Genomic DNA, 20,000 nt, shown 5'->3' on the forward strand with positions numbered 1-20,000 from the left:
AGACAGACAGACAATAAGACAGACAGACAGACAGACAATAAGACAGACAGACAAGACAATAAGACAGACAGACTGACTGCTGCAGACTCAGGGGGGTGAGGACGAGGTGGCTGCACGTGCTGATGACCCCGGTCAGCACCATGGGCAGCACGACCACCACACAGCTGACGAAGAGGCCTGCTGCCGGGAAACTGCACCACAGTGACACACACACACATGGAAGAAGGAGAAGATGAAGCAGAAAAAGAAGAAGAAGAAGAAAAAGGGGAAAAAAGAAGAAGAAAAAGATGAAGCAGAAAAAGAAAAAGAAGAAGAAGAAGAAGAGGAAAAAGAAGAAGAAAAATATGAAGAGAAGCAGAAGAAGAAGAAGAAGAAGAAGAAGAAGAAGAAAGAACGAAAGAAAGAAAGAAAAAAAAAACTCAAAGAAACAAACGCCAGTTGCATTGCTCGGACGGAAGAGCCTAGTATGGTCGTAACCCGTTACTAACTGTGTGTAGTATGTTACTAACTGTGTGTAGTATGGAACTGACCAATGGAGCGAGTTGCATTGCTCGGACGGAAGAGCCTAGTATGGTCGTAACCCGTTACTAACTGTGTGTAGTATGTTACTAACTGTGTGTAGTATGGAACTGACCAATGGAGCCAGTTGCATTGCTCGGACGGAAGAGCCTAGTATGGTCGTAACCCGTTACTAACTGTGTGTAGTATGTTACTAACTGTGTGTAGTATGGAACTGACCAATGGAGCGAGTTGCATTGCTCGGACGGAAGAGCCTAGTATGGTCGTAATCTGTTACTAACTGTGTGTAGTATGGAACTGACCAATGGCGTAGCTCGGTCAACGTAGGCATTTAGTCACGTGTAACTGTCAACAAGTTAGAACCAAGCAATGCAACTGGCTCCTGGCCTGTCAGTCTCAAGTTATACCAGCAATGTGGACAGCGGGAGTGAAGGGGTTAAACTCACTGGTGTAGGATCAGAACGAGGGCTGGGGACAGCAGGTAGAACTGTATGTCACAGGCCAGGTACCACGTCCACTCCAGACACTGCAAACATACACACACCCTCCACACACCACCAAACCACCCCACACCACACCACACCAGCACACCACACCACACCAAACCACCACACCACACCACACAACCCCACACCACACCAAACCACCACACCTCACCACACCAACCCACACCACACCAAAACACCACACCAAACCACACCACCACACCAAATCACCACACCACACCACACCACACCAAACCATCACATCCCACACCAAACCACCACCCCACACGACATCACCCCACCCCACACCACAACACTCCACACCAAACCACCACATCACACCACACCACACCACCCCACCACCCCACACCACACACATGAGTTGAGAGAATCAACATAAAAAAAAAATCAAATCAAATCAAATCAGATCAGATCAATATCGAATCAATTGCACAGCTGAGCAAAAACCACATAGCAAACCGAATGTAACCGGGTCTCTTAAATTAAAACAACAACAACATAAACCCAAATCTGGTTGAAAACCAAACCAAACCATGTAAAGTCCAAAAATGAAATATTATAAAATAGAAAAAAAAAAAAAAAAATCGAACGATTGAACAACAGCAAGAACAACAACAACAACAACTGACATCACTTTAGTCTCAAACAGAAGCGAACGGTACCTTATGCAATCAACATTATTATACACTCAAATTTAAGCAAACAAGACCTTAATTAACAGAATCTGTAGAAAACGGTAACATGCGCTATCAACTTTATATGACTTAATAAACACACTCAAATCAGGCAAACAAGATCTTAAGAGAATCTTTACACACACGTACACACACACACACACACATATACACGCACACCACCACCACCACCACCATCAAGAATCGCCCCCCTGCACCTTCAACACACACACACACACATACATACACACACACAGACATACACACACACACACACACACACAGACATGCACACAGACATACAAACACACACACACATGGGCGCGCGCGCACACACACACACACACACATACCACCACCACCACCACTACAACACCACCACCAATAACTCCCCGAGAAAAAAAAACCCCGACAAAAACAAAAAAAAAAAAAAAAAAAAAAAAAAAAAAAAAAAAAAAAAGAGAAGAAGAAAAAAAGAAAAAGAAAAGCAAAAACAAAAATAATAATAAAACAACAAAGACACGACACAAACCATGCGGTCCGAATGGACCAGGTTGTTGACGAAGAGAAGATTGGACCACCAGTTGGCCGCGCAGTGCTCCGTCAACACGGACGACTCGGACCACAGCGGGCCTTCACCGACATAGGGCAGCACGTGCATGACCACGGCCATCACCACCATGTACACTGCTACCACCCTGAAAGGACACAGGGCACCACGATCACCACCATGTACACTGCTACCACCCTGCATGGACATAGGGCACCATCTACATCACCACCACCTACATCACCACAACCATCACCACCACGTACACTGCTACCACCCTGCATGGACATAGGGCACCATCTACATCACCACAGCCATCACCACCACCTACATCACCACAACCATCACCACCACGTACACTGCTACCACCCTGCATGGACATAGGGCACCATCTACATCACCACAGCCATCACCACCACCTACATCACCACAGCTATCACCACCATGTATCTACCACCCTGCATGGACATAGGGCACCATCTACATCATCACCACCTACATCACCACCAGGTACACAGCTACAACCCTGCACCACACAGCATGGACATAGGGCACCACCTACATCATCACAGCCATCACCACCACAGCCATCACCACCAGGTACACTGCTACCACCCTGCATGGACATAGGGCACCATCTACATCATCACCACAGCCATCACCACCACCTACACAGCTACCACCCTGCACCACACAGCGTAGACATAGGGAGACAGACAGACAGATAGATGGATGGACAGATAGAGAGATGGATGCAGACGGACATAGGGAGAGACGAACACAGATAAATAGACAGACATGAGGAGAGAGAAGGACAAAGATAGACAGATAGATAGACAGTAGATAGATAGATAGATAGATAGATAGATAGATGGAGAGATAGACACTACCTGCATAAAAGAACACGGACAAAAGGAAACAGGGATATAGATAGACGGGTAGATAGATAAATATAGTAGATAGACATATATAGATAGACAGACAGACAGACAAATACGACCCTGCATAAAAGGAGGACATAGACAGACAGACAGATAGATAGATAGATAGATACTGTCCTGCATCAAAGAACACGGACTAAAGGAAAAAGGAACATGAATTTTAAGTGAGCTAGGGACTTATCTCAGATGACTGGGACCACACAGTCGAATCCCAAACTTGAGGAATCTCTACAGCAACATCATCACCATCGCCATCTTCCACATCCATCGTCATCATTGATTAGAAGAAGAAGAAGAAGAAGAAGAAGAAGAAGAAGAAGAAGGAGGAGGAGGAGGAGGAGGAGGAGGAGGAGGAGGAGGAAGGAAGGAAGGAAGGAAGGAAGGAAGGAAAGCAGAAGAAGGAGGAGGAGGAGAGGAAGAAGAAGAAGAAGAAGAAGGCGGAGGAGGAGAAGAAGGAGGAGGAGAGGAAGAAGAAGAAGAAGAAGAAGGCGGAGGAGGAGGAGAAGGAGGAGGAAGAGAAGAAGAAGAAGAAGAAGAAGAAGAAGAAGAAGAAGAAGAAGAAGAAGAAGAAGAAGAAGAAGAAGAAGAAGAAGAAGAAGAAGAAGGAGGAGGAGGAGGAGGAGGAGGAGGAGGAGAAGGTTTACCGCCAGAGTCGACGGGCGTAGAAACGCAAAAGATGGATTCCTGTTCGGTCAATCGTCATCTCTCTCAGGCTCAGGAAGCAGACCAGAAGGCCGCTGTTGTACGAGATTCCAGTCAGGCAAAGCATTATTTTCACACACACACACACACACACACACACACACACACACACACACACACACAGCGACACACACAGCGACACACACACACACACACACAGCGACACACACACACACACACACACACACAGCGACACACACACACACACAGCGAGATATATATATATATATATATATATATATATATATATATATACACACACACAGACACAGTAAATAGACAATTCAGATCGACCAAAAATAGTCAACACAATATGAACCTAAAATTAGACGGATCTCTATAACATTTCGGTTGAATAAGTTTTTGTCTAAGGTCACACAAAACAGGGCAAGAAAACAAACAAACAAACAAACAAAATGTAATTCATCTTCTCTACCACAGACTGCATAAGGTGAGACAGAGAGATAGAGAGAGAAACGAAACGGAAGTTTATTCAATAAGGCCATGGCCCCATTTGAAGGGGTGATTACATATTTTGCAAGAATAGATTTGCATAAGAATATAATCTTACAACGTGTACGCTCTAAGCTCTGTTCTCTATTAACCAAACTCCGTCGTTTTAATGACTTATAGATAAATATGGCAAGATTCGAAAAAAAGTTATCATTTGTAGAAGACAGAAGTAATACTAACCGAAACTTACTTGGTCTGCTATAATATCTCAACAGAATATATATTTGTCTCAAGTCATCTAATACAGGACAACCTAATAGAGAGAGAGAGAGAGAGAGAGAGAGAGAGAGAGAGAGAGAGAGAGAGAGACAGAGAAACAGAGAGAGAGACAGAGAGAACACTGAACACTTTAATGTCAATAGCTTTACAGCCCTAATGACATGGGGGTTCATAATACAAAAAAACAACATGCATCAATAGTAATAATAATGATGAAAACCAAAGCCAAAACGAAATCAATCAATCTGTGCAACATAAATATTTTCCAAATGAGAATGACAACACAGATTTCAATTTTCACAATGAGCAACACCTGATACTATTTTATTATTGTTGTTGGTTTTTTTTCGTCGCATGTTATTCGAGAGACAGAGAGAGAGAGGCAGAGACAGAGACAGAGAGAGAGAGAGAGAGAGAGAGAGAGAGACAGAGAGAGAGAGAGAGAGAGAGAGAGACAGAGACAGAGACAGAGACAGAGGCAGAGACAGAGACAGAGAGGATTGATTACCTAATGAAGAAGAAAGTGTCAGCAGCCAGGAAACTGTTGAGGACAGGCTGAAAGAGGAAGCGGGTTCTGGAGCTCTCCCATGCCTCTTTCAGGTTGGCGGCTAGTTGGGGGTGAGGGGTGGGGATGGGGGGATGGTGTGGGGAGGAAGAAATGTTCTTTTATTCACACACAAACAGCCACAAAGACACACACACACACACACACACACGCATATATGTATACATACACACACACATACACACACACACACACACACGCACGTACATATACATACACTACACGCATGCACATACACGCGAACAATTACATAATTAATAACAATAACGACAACGATGATGATGGACAAAATAGCGAAATAGTTTTACATTTTATCAGTATTAGCCCATCTTGACAACAACAACAACAATACTACTTCTTCTATTACTACAACCACTAGCAATGATAATGAATAAATAAATAAACAGATAAATAAATAAATAAGCAACCAACCAAACAAACAAATAACTAGTAATGATGATACTTCTACTACTGCTTCAACAACGACAACAACAACAACAACAACAACTACTACCACGACTAAGAAGAAGAAGATGATGATGATTTTTCGATTTTTATTTTTATTGTTGTTATTGTTGGTGTGATCGTCATCATCCTCATCACTATCATCATCATCATAACTATCATCATTCTAGCATTCTGCTCACTGGGAACTTCAGTGGCGAAGTAGTGCGTGTGGCTGTGGATCGCCCACAGCAGGCTCAGCGCGCGCAGACCGTGTAGGCATGGCAACGACCCTGGTGGCTCGTGCTCCTGACCTTGACCTTCACCTTGGTATCCGCAGGGGACTCCAGGGTCAGCCTGGGTCAAGCGACGCACACCAGCACACAGGGAGAAACACTTCATAATCTCCGTCACGCGAGCTGGACAAAAAAAAAAAAAAAAAAAAAAAAGCATGGGGGATTACTTATACTACCAAATAATGATTTCATGTCCAGAAACACCCCCCCCCCAAAAAAAAACACAGCAATGGCAGATAAAATTGAGAAAACACAAATGCCTTATAACCGCGCGCGCGCACACACACACACACATACACACACACGCACAGACACACACACATACAGAGTAGAGAGAGAGAGAGAGGGGGGGGAAGAGAGGGAGAGAGAAAGGAGAGAGAGAGAGAAAGAGAGAGAGAGAGAAAGAGAGAGAGAGAGAGAAAGAGAGGAAGGGGAGAGAGAGAGAGAAAAGGGGAGAGAGAGAGGGGGAAGAGAGAGAGGAGAGAGGGGGAAGAGAGAGAGGAGAGAGGAGAGAGAGAGGGGGAAGAGAGGAGAGAGAGAGGAGAGAGACAGAAAGGGGAGAGAGAGAAAGAGAGAGAGAGAGAGAGAGAGAGAGAGAGAGAGAGAGAGAGAGAGAGAGAGAGAGAGAGAAAGAGAGGAAGGGGAGAGAGAGAAAGAGAAACGAAACGAAACGAAAGTTTATTCAATAAGGCCATGGCCCCATTTGAAGGGGTGATTACATATTTTGTAAGAACAGATTTGCATAAGAATATAATCTTACAACGTGTACACTCAAAGCTCTGTTCTCTTTAACCAATCATGAAACTCCCGTCGTTTTAATGACTTATAGATAAATATGGCAAGATTCGAAAAAACCTTATCATTTGTAGAAGACAGAAGTAATACTAACCGAAACTTACGTGGTCTGCTATAATATCTCAACGGAATATATTTTGTCTCAAGTCATCTAATACAGGACAACATAATACGAAATGAGAGAGCGTGAGAGAAGAGAGAAGAGAGGAGAGAGAGAGAGAGGAGACAGAGAGGGGAAGAGAGGAAGAGAGAGAGAGAGAGAGAGAGAGAGAGAGAGAGAGTGAGAGAGAGAGACACACACACACACACAGAGAGAAACAGACACCAAAAACACACACACGCGCGCGCACACACCCACGCAGAGATACAGACAAAGAAACACAAACACAGACAGACACACAGACACACATAGGCACGCACACACAGACACACCAACAAATAAATAAATAAATAACTAAATAACGCACACATCCGAGGCTGGCGAGGCGTGATAGGTCTCTTCAGCAGCATGGTGTACTCGGTGGGAACGCCCGCCGCGGACGAGGAGGAGGAGGAGGAGGAGGAGGCGGCGGCAGCTACTGAAGATGATGATGATGATACTACTATTACTACTACTACTAATGATAACACCACCACCACCACCACCACCACTACTACTACTACTAGTACTAATGATAACACTACTACTACTAGTACTAATGATAACACTACTACTACTACTACTAATGATAACACTACTACTACTACTACTATTACTACTACTACTAATGATAACACCACCACCACACTACTACTACTACTATTACTACTACTACTAATGATAACACCACCACCACCACTACTACTACTACTACTACTACTACTACTACTACTACTACTACTAATGATAACACTACTACTACTAGTACTAATGATAAACTACTACTACTACTACCACCACCACTGATAACACTACTACTACTACTACTACACATCATCATCATCATCAACATAACGACTATAAGGAGGACAGTGATAATAATGATGATACTATTACTACTACTATGACTATACACCATCATCATCAACATGACTATAAGGAGGATAGTGATAATAATGCTAATGATGATGATGATTACAATAACAACAATGATAACAGTACTACTACTACTACTTCTACTACTACCGCCCGATCTTAATAACAATAGATTATATATAGCGGTATAACTCCAAGCTGAAGACAGTGCAAGGCGGTTTCTCTGAAGACTTTGTTTCGTAATGTCCCTCCATGGACGCTGATGGACTTCTTGAAAGAAGTGAACATTTTAAAATCAGTTTTGAAGGTTTTAAAATATGGAAGGTTTTTAAACTTTGCGTGGAAAGCTTAAAGCGGTGACCAGTTGTTTTTTATTGTAATTCTTTAAAAAACAACAACCCACCCTTGAATTGTAGTAGGTATTAACGTGGCGATAGCCTTGAGATGGCCTTAGTGGTCGGCGAGGCTCTAAGGATCATGATTTGATTTGATTTGAAGCCCTTTGTGAATGTAAATGAATCGAATACATACAAAATATTGAAAAAAAGGAAACAAATATGAGAATCATAAAAAAAAAATCATGAACGTAGTATTATTTCCACTTGTTTCCCTTAATTTAACTCACTCAGTACGGCCAGTCCTCTCTTCTCCTCTACACAGACCCCTCGGATGTCCAGTGGGTGTCTGAATGACCCAACCTTTAGCTTCCGTCGTCAGAATTGTGGTATTCTTTGTCAACATTCACGTCTTCAGTATAAGAGCCTTCCGCTTGCAATATTTTGATGATGGTAATTGGGGTGAAACGCTGTTAACGTCGTCTCTTTCGCCGTTCGTATGGAAAGAGTTAATTCTGTGAAGAGTCTTCGAGGCACCGGACTGAAGAAGTGTTCACTGTAATCATTCCTCTCTCCGGGTCCGTCGGTTCTGTGTCAAAGCCTGTGTCTCTGTAAATGGTTTTCCTGTCCATTCTGCAACGCTTTCAGTTCAGTATTTCTTTTCCATTCCGTCTACAGCCTTCAACAGTATATATATATGTGTGTGTGTGTGCATGTGTGCAGAATTCAGAAATGCAGAATTCTAATTTAAACGCGGGGGATTTAAAAAAAAAATTATAAGGAAACAAGCTGTAACAAGGCGAATTAATACAAAAACTAAAAACAAAACAAAACAAAACAAACACACACACACACAAAATGGACAATCTTTCAACCACCGACATCACCACCACCCCCTCACCACCCCTCGACGACGAGGAGGATGATAATGATAAGCACGAGCAGGAGCAGGAGCAGGAGGAGGAGCAGGAGCAGGAGCAGGAGCAGGAGGAGCAGGAGCAGGAGGAGCAGGAGCAGGAGCAGGAGCAGGAGGAGGAGGAGGAGCAGGAAGAGGAGCAGGAGGAGGAGGAGGAGCAGGAGCAGGAGGAGCAGGAGCAGCAGGAGGAGCAAGAGCAGGAGGAGGAGCAGGAGGAGGAGGAGGAGGAGGAGCAGGAGCAGGAGGAGGAGGAGCAGGAGCAGGAGCAGGAGGAGGAGCAGGAGCAGGAGGAGGAGCAGGAGCAGGAGCAGGAGGAGGAGGAGCAGGAACAGGAGGAGGAGCAGGAGCAGGAGCAGGAGCAGGAGGAGGAGCAGGAGCAGGAGGAGGAGGAGCAGGAGGAGGAGCAGGAGGAGGAGCAGGAGCAGGAGGAGGAGCAGCAGCAGCAGCAGAAGAAGAAGAAGCAGCAGAAGAAGAAGAAGCAGCAGCAGCAGAAGAAGCAGCAGAAGAAGAAGAAGCAGCAGCAGCAGAAGAAGAAGAAGAAGAAGCAGCAGAAGAAGAAGCAGCAGAAGCAGCAGCAGCAGAAGAAGCAGCAGAAGAAGAAGCAGCAGAAGCAGCAGAAGAAGAAGCAGCAGAAGCAGCAGAAGAAGAAGAAGCAGCAGAAGAAGAAGCAGCAGAAGCAGCAGAAGCAGAAGAAGAAGAAGAAGCAGCAGAAGAAGCAGCAGCAGAAGAAGAAGCAGCAGAAGAAGAAGAAGAAGAAGAAGAAGAAGCAGCAGCAGAAGAAGCAGCAGAAGAAGAAGAAGAAGAAGAAGCAGAAGAAGCAGCAGAAGAAGAAGAAGCAGCAGAAGAAGAAGAAGAAGCAGAAGAAGCAGCAGAAGAAGAAGAAGAAGCAGAAGAAGCAGCAGAAGCAGAAGAAGCAGCAGAAGAAGAAGAAGAAGCAGAAGAAGCAGCAGAAGAAGAAGAAGAAGCAGAAGAAGAAGAAGAAGCAGAAGAAGCAGCAGAAGCAGAAGAAGCAGCAGCAGAAGAAGAAGAAGCAGAAGAAGCAGCAGCAGAAGAAGAAGAAGCAGAAGAAGAAGAAGAAGAAGAAGAAGAAGCAGAAGAAGAAGAAGAAGCAGAAGAAGAAGCAGAAGCAGAAACTCACCCGCCTCATCCTCTTCCTGCCCTCGGCCTCGCAACAACAAACGGGCCAGATCCTCTGGTTCCCCTCCTCCTCCTCTTCTTCCTCCTCCTCGACCTCCTCCTCTGTGGCGGCGAATGTTGAGGAATCCCCCCCTGTTCCCTGCCCCCCTGGCCCCCGCCTTGCCTTCACACTGCCTGGAGCTGACTGCCAGTTGGTAGACGGTAGCGAATCCCAAGACGGCTCCCAGAAGGCATAGGAACGCCCTGCGGTGTAGGTGTGTGTTTTGTAGGAGTGTGTCAATGTGTGAGTGAGTGTGTGAGTGTGAGTGTGAGTGTGAGTGTGTGTGTGTGTGTGTGTGTGTGTGTGTGTGTGAGAGAGAGAGAGAGAGAGAGAGAGAGAGAGAGAGAGAGAGAGAGAGAGAGAGAGAGAGAGAGAGAGTGTTGCTCTATCTCTGTCTCTCTCTGTGAAAGAGTGTGTGTGTGTGTGTGTGTGTGTGTGTGTGTGTGTGTGTGTGTGTGTGTGTGTGTGTGTGTGTGTGTAAGTAATTCATAAAAAAAACCACGTACATAATTATATACACACATATCCATACATACACACACAGACACACACACACATATATATATTTATATATTCTCTTTGTGTGTGTGTGTGTGTGTGTGCGCGCGCGTTATATGTGTGTGCTATATTATGTGTGTGTGTGTTTCTGTTGTCACTGATTATTACATTTGTTAAATTCCGAATGTACAGATTAATATTCTGATTTTGATGATGAATTAGATAGACAGGGAGAGACAGAAGGAGGGTAGGATAGGGTAGGAACGGATATTTGTCAACTGATTGTTGAATCATTGATGGCATCAAGGGGAGTGAAGCTGAAGCTGGAGCCTGCTCCTGATAAAGGCCAGTAATTTCCAACAAAACTTATCAATTTGTTGTTGTTGGGTTTAATACCTTTAATTCTCTGCTTCACAAAATTCCTCCTCACACGCAGTTTAACACTGTACCACTGAACAAAAGCACTATTTGTTAATCAGTGTACACGCTGACAGCAGATGAAATAATAATGGTATTTATATAGCGCTGGATCTTGTGCAGAGACAAATCAAAGCGCTTTCGCACCAGTCATTCACACGCATGCATAACTCTAATACTGTAGAAACTAAAGACAAGGAAGAGGCAGGCAAGGGAGGCTATTTTGGGAAGAGGTGGGTTTTAAGGCCAGACTTGAAAGAGCTGAGTGTGGAGACTTGACGAAGCGAAAAAGGAAGTTCATTCCAATCGCAAGGTCCAGAGACAGAGAAAGAACGGCGGCCAACAGTCGAGATGAGTAACTGTTTGGATGTGTCACATACAATGCTATTTACAAAGCAGAGTGTTCCAGTGCTTACACGACAGTGACCGTCGATGACCTCCAGCTGACCTCACGTGCTTGGCAGGTCACGTGATCCACGCTCTTCACCTTCAGTTGCAGTTCCTCCAATCCTTGGAATCCACCATCTGCAAATCCCACCCCCTTCATTCTCACACACAAAAAATATGTTGAAACCCCAGACAAAAAAATCAAATGGTCTGCTCGTGCTTGCACACAGACACATGCGCACGCACATACACACACACGAACGCACGCACACACACACACACACACACCAGCCCCCATCACACCTCTCTCACCGCTCTCCTAAGGTATCCCTCCCTCTGTTCTGACTCTAGAGACACAGACACAGACAGAAGGCTAAACGCAGACACAGGTACATACAGAGGAACAGACAGATGACACCAGACAGGGAAACAGGCTTATGACACCACGAAGAGACACCACCAAGAAACAGATGACACCAGAGACAGAGAAACAGACTGATGACACCAGAAACAGAGAAACAGACAGATGACACCAGAGACAGAGAAACAGACTGATGACGCCACAGACAGGGAAACAGAATGATGACGCCACAGACAGGGAAACAGACTGATGACACCACAGACAGAGAAACAGACTGATGACACCAGAGACAGAGAAACAGATGACACCAGAGACAGAGAAACAGACTGATGACACCAGAGACAGAGAAACAGATTACACCAGAGACAGAGAAACAGACTGATGACACCAGAGACAGAGAAACAGACTGATGACACCACAGACAGAGAAACAGACTGATGACACCAGAGACAGAGAAACAGACAGATGATACCGGGGAGAGCAGCCCGAATTTCTCTCAGAAATCTGTGAAAAAAAAAAAAAACCCAGAAGAAAAGAATACAAATACAAAAACAAAAATACAAAATAAGAACAGACAGGTACATGTCACAACAGAAAGAGGAAACACCACAACCAAAATTGACCGCTACATACAGAGGAACAGACCAGCAGATGACACCAACAGAAGAACAGACAGGTAGACGACGCCACAGACGGACCGAAACAGACAGGCACCTGACACCAGAGACAGAGGTACAGACAGATGACATCACAGACAGAGGCACAGACAGGCAACTGACAAACCACGGACGAAGTAGACTCACTCTGTTGCAGGTAGAGCTGGACGTCTCTGCCGCTACAACCATCGGGAAAACATTGTCCCACCCTGGTGACATCGTCTTCAAACTGAAACATAAGACGAAACAGAAAAGAATGAAATACAATAAAATAGAATAAAAACACAAACAGATTAACTCTCTCCATACGAACGGCGAAAGAGACGACGTTAACAGCGTTTCACCCCAGTTACCATCATCAAAATATTGCAAGCGGAAGGCTCTTATACTGAAGAGGTGAATGTTGTCAAAGAATACCACAATTCTGACGACGGAAGCTAAAGGTTGGGTCATTCAGACACCCACTGGACATCCGAGGGGTCTGTGTAGAGGAGAAGTGAGGACTGGCCGTACTGAGTGAGTTAAAGAAAAAATTATTTAAAAAAAAAAAAAAAACGAAAAAAAGAAAAAGAAAAGAAAAGATTTTGACAGTATCAACAGTATTATCAGTATCGTCATCGTCAACATCACCATTAGCGGTAGGAAAAGCTGCAAAAAGTAGAAATGATGACCCCCTATCCCTTAACCCCCCCTCCCCCTCCATCTTTTCACTGAATATTGGATTAAAGAGATCACAAACATCGCCATCATCGTACTAAAAATAGAAGGCATCGTTATTCTGAAATTATCATCTTTAACTCACTCAGTACGGCCAGTCCTCTCTTCTCCTCTACACAGACCCCTCGGATGTCCAGTGGGTGTCTGAATGACCTAACCTTTAGCTTCCGTCGTCAGAACTGTGGTATTCTTTGTCAACATTCACCTCTTCAGTATAAGAGCGTTCCGCTTGCTATATTTTGATGATGGTAATGGGATGAAACGCTGTTAACGTCGTCTCTTTCGCCGTTCGTATGGAGAGAGTTAAGTCACATGCGTCCTCGTTGTTGCTATCACCGATTACTATCATGCGACATCAGTTCATGACTGTCACTTGAAAGGAAGGGCAGAAGAAGAAGAAGAAGAAGAAGAAGAAGAAGAAGTAGGAGGAGTGTCACGCTCTATAAGAGAGGGACTAGAAACCCCCACCCAACTCAGCACAAACACCCAGACAACACAGACACAGACTAAACATAATTCAGAGTTCACACACATTTATTCAGTCACACACAGAATTTGACTAATAAACAATAACCACAACCCCGGCTGCAACAACACTTAAATAACAGAATGGATAAATAATAACACTCACACACACACACACACACACACAAAACACAGAGCTTTAACACACGGCCGTCCAGCGGCAAACAGTCCGTAGAATGCTACCAGTGAACTAAAGACGTTTGATGAATACATAAACTGAAGCACTGCACAACACAAGAGGAAAATGACGACTTCGACGGCGAAAACTGAAAACTGATGAAGACGAAACTAGAGCACAAATGACGACGGTGATGAGAAGAGGGCAGCAGGAAGGCCGCAGACACCCAGACCACCAACGCTGTCCGGCCAACACAGGCTGAAGAGGGGAAAGCACAGGAAGTGGGACGCTGCCAACCGGGTACCACTACCCTGACGCTGGAAATAAAACAAAACAGAGACGAGACACGTCCAGCAGGGCACTCCCTCTGAGCTGGAGCACACAGAACAAAGATACATGGCCACCCGGAGGAAAACAATCCTCACTTGAGGGTGCCAACTGGGCAAAAAGCCCCAACCCCAAACAAGCACGACCTTCCTCCAAGAAGGCCGCTGGCGCAAAGCCAAGAGAAGTGTCACTGACAGAACAGAAAGGCTTGAATCTCTGTTCAGCAGTGACAGGAACGCAACACATGACTCCACGACTGCACGTGAAAAACGTACAACCGGGAGTCACACATACAAACAGACAAGCAAGCTGGGGAGAGCGAGTGGGGATGGGCATGTACAAAACAGAACTTTACACGTGATTGTCATGAGTTGTGACAAGGAGGAAGAGGGGAAGAAGAAGGAGAAGAAAAAGAAGTAGAAGAAGAAGAAGAAGTAGGAGGAGGAGGAGGAAGAGGAGGAGGAGGGGAAGAAGAAGAAGAAGAAGAAGAAGAAGAAGAAGATTCACAGTTAAGAAGGTCTGGAGTGATAGTCGTCCTCCTCCTCCTCCTCATCATCATTTGTCAAAATTCTTTTATATATATATATATATATATAAAAGAAAAAAAAAAGAAAACGTGGTCTTAACCATCAACCCTACGAACAGTGCAAACTGACCACCTATCAGAAACACATAATAATAATAATAATAATAATGATAATTAATAATGGTATTTATATAGCGCTGAATCTTGTGCAGAGACAAATCAAAGCAGCCAGTGACACATTCCAGGAGAGTCACTACTTCGAAACTTTAATTTTCCTGTTAATCCTTGATTAATTCTTAGCTCTGACTAGATTTGCGGAGGCATCGGAAATGGTCAGCTCGATCAATTAAACGTTGATCGGTTCAAATCTGTCTGTTTCACAGAGTTTCTTTTCTTTTCTCTTCTCCCTCAGCTCTGTGAAGAGTCATTCGGGCACCGCACAGAAGAACTGTTCACCAGATTCCTCCAGGTACTGTCGGTTGTGTGTTCCAAAGCCTGGGTCTCTGTAAATGGTTTTGTATTTGTATTTCTTTTTATCACAACAGATTTCTCTATGTGAAGTTCGGGCTGCTCTCCCCAGGGAGAGCGCGTCGCTACACTACAGCGCCACGCATTTTTTTTTCTTTTTGTATTTTTTTCCTGCCTGCAGTTGTTGTTTTTTTTCCCTATCGAAGTGGATTCTGCCAGGAACAACCCTTTTGTTGCTGTGGGTTCTTTTACGTGCACTAATTGCATGCTAGCACACGGGACCTCGGTTTATCGTCTCATCCGAATGACTAAGCGTCCAGACCACCACTCAAGGTCTAGTGGAGGGGGAGAAAATATCGGCGGCTGAGCCGTGATTCGAACCAGCGCACTCAGATTCTCTCGCTTCCTATGCGGACGCGTTACCTCTAGGCCACCACTCCTGTTCATTCTGCAGTGTTGTCGGTCCATTGTTTTTAATCTGACTTCTCCTCCGTCTCCCTCCCACAAAAATTCTTAAGAAGGTTGTTTTCGCAAAGCCATTGGCCATTGTCATGTGTCCACACAAGCGTAGCTTTCTTTCCTTAACTGATGTCTGCAAGATTTTCAGAAAGGTCCATTGTGCTGCTGCTTCATGGTTTGCTGAACTCCTTCATTGATGGTGCATGAACAGTACAATGTGTGTGCCAAGAAATCGCAGTTCAGTCCGTACCACTAAACCACCTCCCTAGCGACAGTCCGCAAACGCGGACACTGCTAATCCTTTCTGTTCTCAAGGCCTGACTAAGCGCGTTGGGTTACGCTAGCTGCTGGTCAGGCATCTGCTTGGCAGATGTGGTGTAGCGTATATGGATCTGACCGAACGCAGTGACGCCTCCTTGAGCTACTGATACTATGATACTGATGTTTTGTGTCTTGCGAATACACTCCCCCCCCCCCCCCCTTTCCATGCCTTGAGTTCGGACATTATTTTCTCACAGAATACTGAAGTGCAGTACAGTGCAAGAAAAACACACACAAAACCCCCCCAAAACAAAACAAACAACCCCCCCTCCCCCCCCGCCACCCCAAACCAACAACAATAACAACAAAATTGCAGTGCAATACAACAACAACAAACAAACAAACAAACAAAACCAACAACCAAGCAAACAAACAAAAACACACACACTCCTACAGGCGTACAAGAAAAAACATTATACCCCCCCCACACCCCACTCCAGCGCCCCCCAGCCCCCCCCCAGCCCCCCATCCCCATCCCCCACGCAAAGGAGCGTGTGCTAATGCTTAGACAGAATGATAATGACAACAAATCAGTTGAAAATCAGTGATAAGAGACTCCAGCCAGCCAGGCAGACATATCACACTAACAACAACAACAACAACAACAACAACAACACACACACACACACACAAAACCAGTTTCGTCATGACCTAGCATCTATCAATCTATCTATCTATGATCAGCAGGAAATGCAGTGCGTGGCTGTGATTCTTAATTAATCAGGACTGAACTATCACCTGACGACATCTTCATTGTCACTCACGCACACATACACACACACACACACACGTACATACATACATACGCCACACACGCACACACACACACACGTACATACATACATACGCCACACACGCGCACACACACACACACGTACATACATACATACGCCACATACGCGCACACACACACACACACGTACATACATACATACATACATACGCCACACACGCACACACACACACACACGTATTTACATACATACATACGCCACACACGCACACACACCTTCCCCCCCACGCACACACACACACACACACAGAATCTTAACACACACACACACACACAAAATCTTAACACACACACACACGCACACACAGAGAATCTTTACACACACACACACACACAGAATCTTAACACACACACACGCACACACAGAATCTAAACACACACACACACACACACACACACACACACAATCGTAACACACACACACACACACAGAATTTTAACACACACACACACAAACACAGAGAATTTTAACACACACACACACACACACAATCGTAACACACACACACACACACACACACACACACACACACACACACACACACACACAGAATTTTAACACTAACACACACACACACACACACACACACACACACACACACACACACCTCCTGTAAGGTGACGGAAGCCAGGCAGTAGCGGGGCATCCAGTCGAGAGGGGTGGGGATGACGGAGGGGGGGAGGGGAGGGGCAAGAGGGGGCATCTGGGTGGACACACACTGTTCGTAGGATCCCAGCCACGTCAGACGATGACGTAACACTCCCGGGCCGGGCCTTCCGTTGGAATCCTGAACTGAGACAACAACAACAACAACAACAAGGACAACAACGATAATTATTGATGATGATGATGATGATGATGGTGATGGTACAACAACAAAAGCCACAGCAATAAGAACAATGATGTTAATAGTGATAGTAGTTAACACCACTTCTAGTGAATAGAAGATCTCTTACAAATCGCACAAATCGGTTGTTAACTGTTTCTATACTCAAGTTATCACACGTTACTGTACCATCTCACAACAGAGGATAGAATAGAATATGTCTTTATTACCAAGTGTACCGGGGTCACAAGGAATATTGGGGGGGGGGGGGGGGGGGGGAGATAGTACATAACAAGGTACGAACATAAATCAAAAATCGTACACAAGCACAGATACAGTAGAAAGTAGGATACATACAAGTGTATATCAATATAAAAACTTGTGCATACTCACACATGCACGCATTGCGCGCGCGCACACACACACACACACACACTCTCTCTCACACACACACGCACACAAACACGTTTGAAAAGGAACCCGTCGCAACAGAAGTGTTGTCCTTTGGCAAAACTATGTTCGACAAAAAAAAAAATCCACTCTTGTAAGTACACAAATATAATTATATGCATGCACTCAAAACCTCATCAAGCGATGTTGAATTATGCTGCTGATTGGCACCTGCCTTGCAGATGTGGTGTAGCGTGTATGGCTTTGTCAGAACGCAATGACGCCTACCTGAGAACCTGTGACTTTGAGAAGATTATTTGTAACTTTTAAGACAGCGGGTTTTGTGCTGTGATATGGTCCACTGTCACGAATATGGGACCAGTATGGACATGCACTTTGACATTGATGGCTCCGTCATTGGTCTTTTCCCCCCAGAGGATGAAAAAAAAGAAAAAAGAAAGAAAAAAAAGAAAAAGAAAACAAATAAAACATGAACACAAAAGTAATTATACACGATACAAAAAGATATACATGTACATAAAAAAAAGGCGTGACAATTAAACACCAACAATGGACAGCTCACACGATGGGGAGGGGGTTGTACCGACAAGCACGCACGCACAAGAACCCACTGCACAAATGCACCCCCTTTGTCGCGGACAGTCATGTGTGTGTGTGTGCGCGTGTGAGCGGACGTGTGTTTATAGGTGCGTGTGTGAAAATACTTGCGTGCGTGCGTGCTAAACCAGACCGGTATACAGACAGACAAACGGACGGACAGACAGACGAGGCTGACTCACTCCTCAGTGCCCATGTCTGTCTTGTGACGACACCGACTTGCAGCTGCCGTGTCTGATTGACGCACAGTGACGACATCTGATCTTCGGCCTCCTCCTCGTGGCCGTGGGCGTTGACCAGCGACCTTTCCACCACCACACAGCCGGACAAGATCGTTGCCGCCAACGCGAGGTTTCTCAACCACATGATGACGCTCGAATTAATTCTGCAAGTCACTCTCGAGTATCTGATGTAGGTGGTAGAAGGGTTTAGACGCTTGTCTGCCAATACAGAGAGTCCGTGAGGGTTGGAGTTCGAATCCCGGTCTCACACCTTTATTCCAAGTTTGACTGGAAAATCAAACTGAGCGTCTAGTCATTCGGATGAGACGATAAACCGAGGTCCCGTGTACAGCACGCACTTGGCGCACTGAAAACACAACAACAAAACTAATGGCAACGAGAGAGTGTTGTCCTCTTGCAAAATGGCAAATTTCTGTAAAAGAAATCCACTCTGATAGGTACACAAATATAATCATACGCATGCACTCAAGGCCTGACTAAGCGCGTTGGGTTATGCTGCTGGTCAGGCATCTGCTTGGCAGATGTGGTGTGACGTATTATGGGTTTGTCCGAAACCTGTAACACACCTCCTTGAGAAACCAGTTGATGGTTAAGGATTACTTTGTCATACAAGTCTTTAGAAGTTAACACTTCTGCCTTATTCAATGCTAAAAGAACTGGCAGGGCTGTTAAGAGCATGGCATTTAGGTTATTACTATATGCCCCATACACAAAATATTGTGAAAATATTGAATGCATTTGCAAGGGATGTTTAACGGTAGAGCACGTTTTAACCCGCTGTTTAGTAATGAAACCTTTTTTGCCTCCAGAAATTACGGAACACGTTACCAGTTTCAAATGTTAACATTTTTTTTGAAAAAGTTATATATTTCAAACTGTTCTTTATTAAAGTTAGTTTGTTATGTGTTATGTGTTAAATAGTCCAGTTGGTTGTTTATTGTAGATCCCTACATGAACCTCTTTTCAAATAATAATCTACAGAAGTAATGCATACAATATTTGATTATTGATAATTTTTTGTCCTAATCCCGCTTCCCCCGTCCCGCCTCTCACACACCCCCCTCCAATATTATGTTTTTTCTTTCTCCGATCACTGACACTCACCCTCTCCATTTTACATTTTGTACTCTATCTTTTCCACATTCTGTTCCCTCTCTCTCTCTCGGTCTCACTCTTCCTTTCT

The 20,000-nt window shown here is 44.7% G+C and overlaps 1 protein-coding gene across 1 annotated transcript in view; it reads right to left on the reverse strand.

Annotated features, from left to right (window-relative positions):
- Positions 1–19,282, reverse strand: part of LOC143275746 (O-acyltransferase like protein-like) — a 28,115-nt gene extending 8,833 nt beyond the window's left edge. Inside the window, exons 1-12 of the mRNA XM_076580023.1 lie at positions 18,758–19,282; positions 17,349–17,533; positions 12,634–12,715; positions 11,499–11,607; positions 10,129–10,370; positions 7,192–7,299; positions 5,837–6,052; positions 5,133–5,232; positions 3,835–3,927; positions 2,232–2,397; positions 966–1,045; positions 78–191 (exon numbers count right to left, since the gene is read on the reverse strand). Of these exons, the coding sequence (XP_076436138.1) occupies positions 78–191; positions 966–1,045; positions 2,232–2,397; positions 3,835–3,927; positions 5,133–5,232; positions 5,837–6,052; positions 7,192–7,299; positions 10,129–10,370; positions 11,499–11,607; positions 12,634–12,715; positions 17,349–17,533; positions 18,758–18,941 (1,679 nt within the window). The 5' untranslated portion in view covers positions 18,942–19,282. The remainder of the gene's footprint in view (positions 1–77; positions 192–965; positions 1,046–2,231; positions 2,398–3,834; positions 3,928–5,132; positions 5,233–5,836; positions 6,053–7,191; positions 7,300–10,128; positions 10,371–11,498; positions 11,608–12,633; positions 12,716–17,348; positions 17,534–18,757) is intronic.
- Positions 19,283–20,000: the final 718 nt, after the last annotated feature.

Source organism: Babylonia areolata, chromosome 31 (genome assembly GCF_041734735.1).
Source record: "Babylonia areolata isolate BAREFJ2019XMU chromosome 31, ASM4173473v1, whole genome shotgun sequence".
NCBI lineage: Eukaryota > Metazoa > Mollusca > Gastropoda > Neogastropoda > Buccinidae > Babylonia > Babylonia areolata.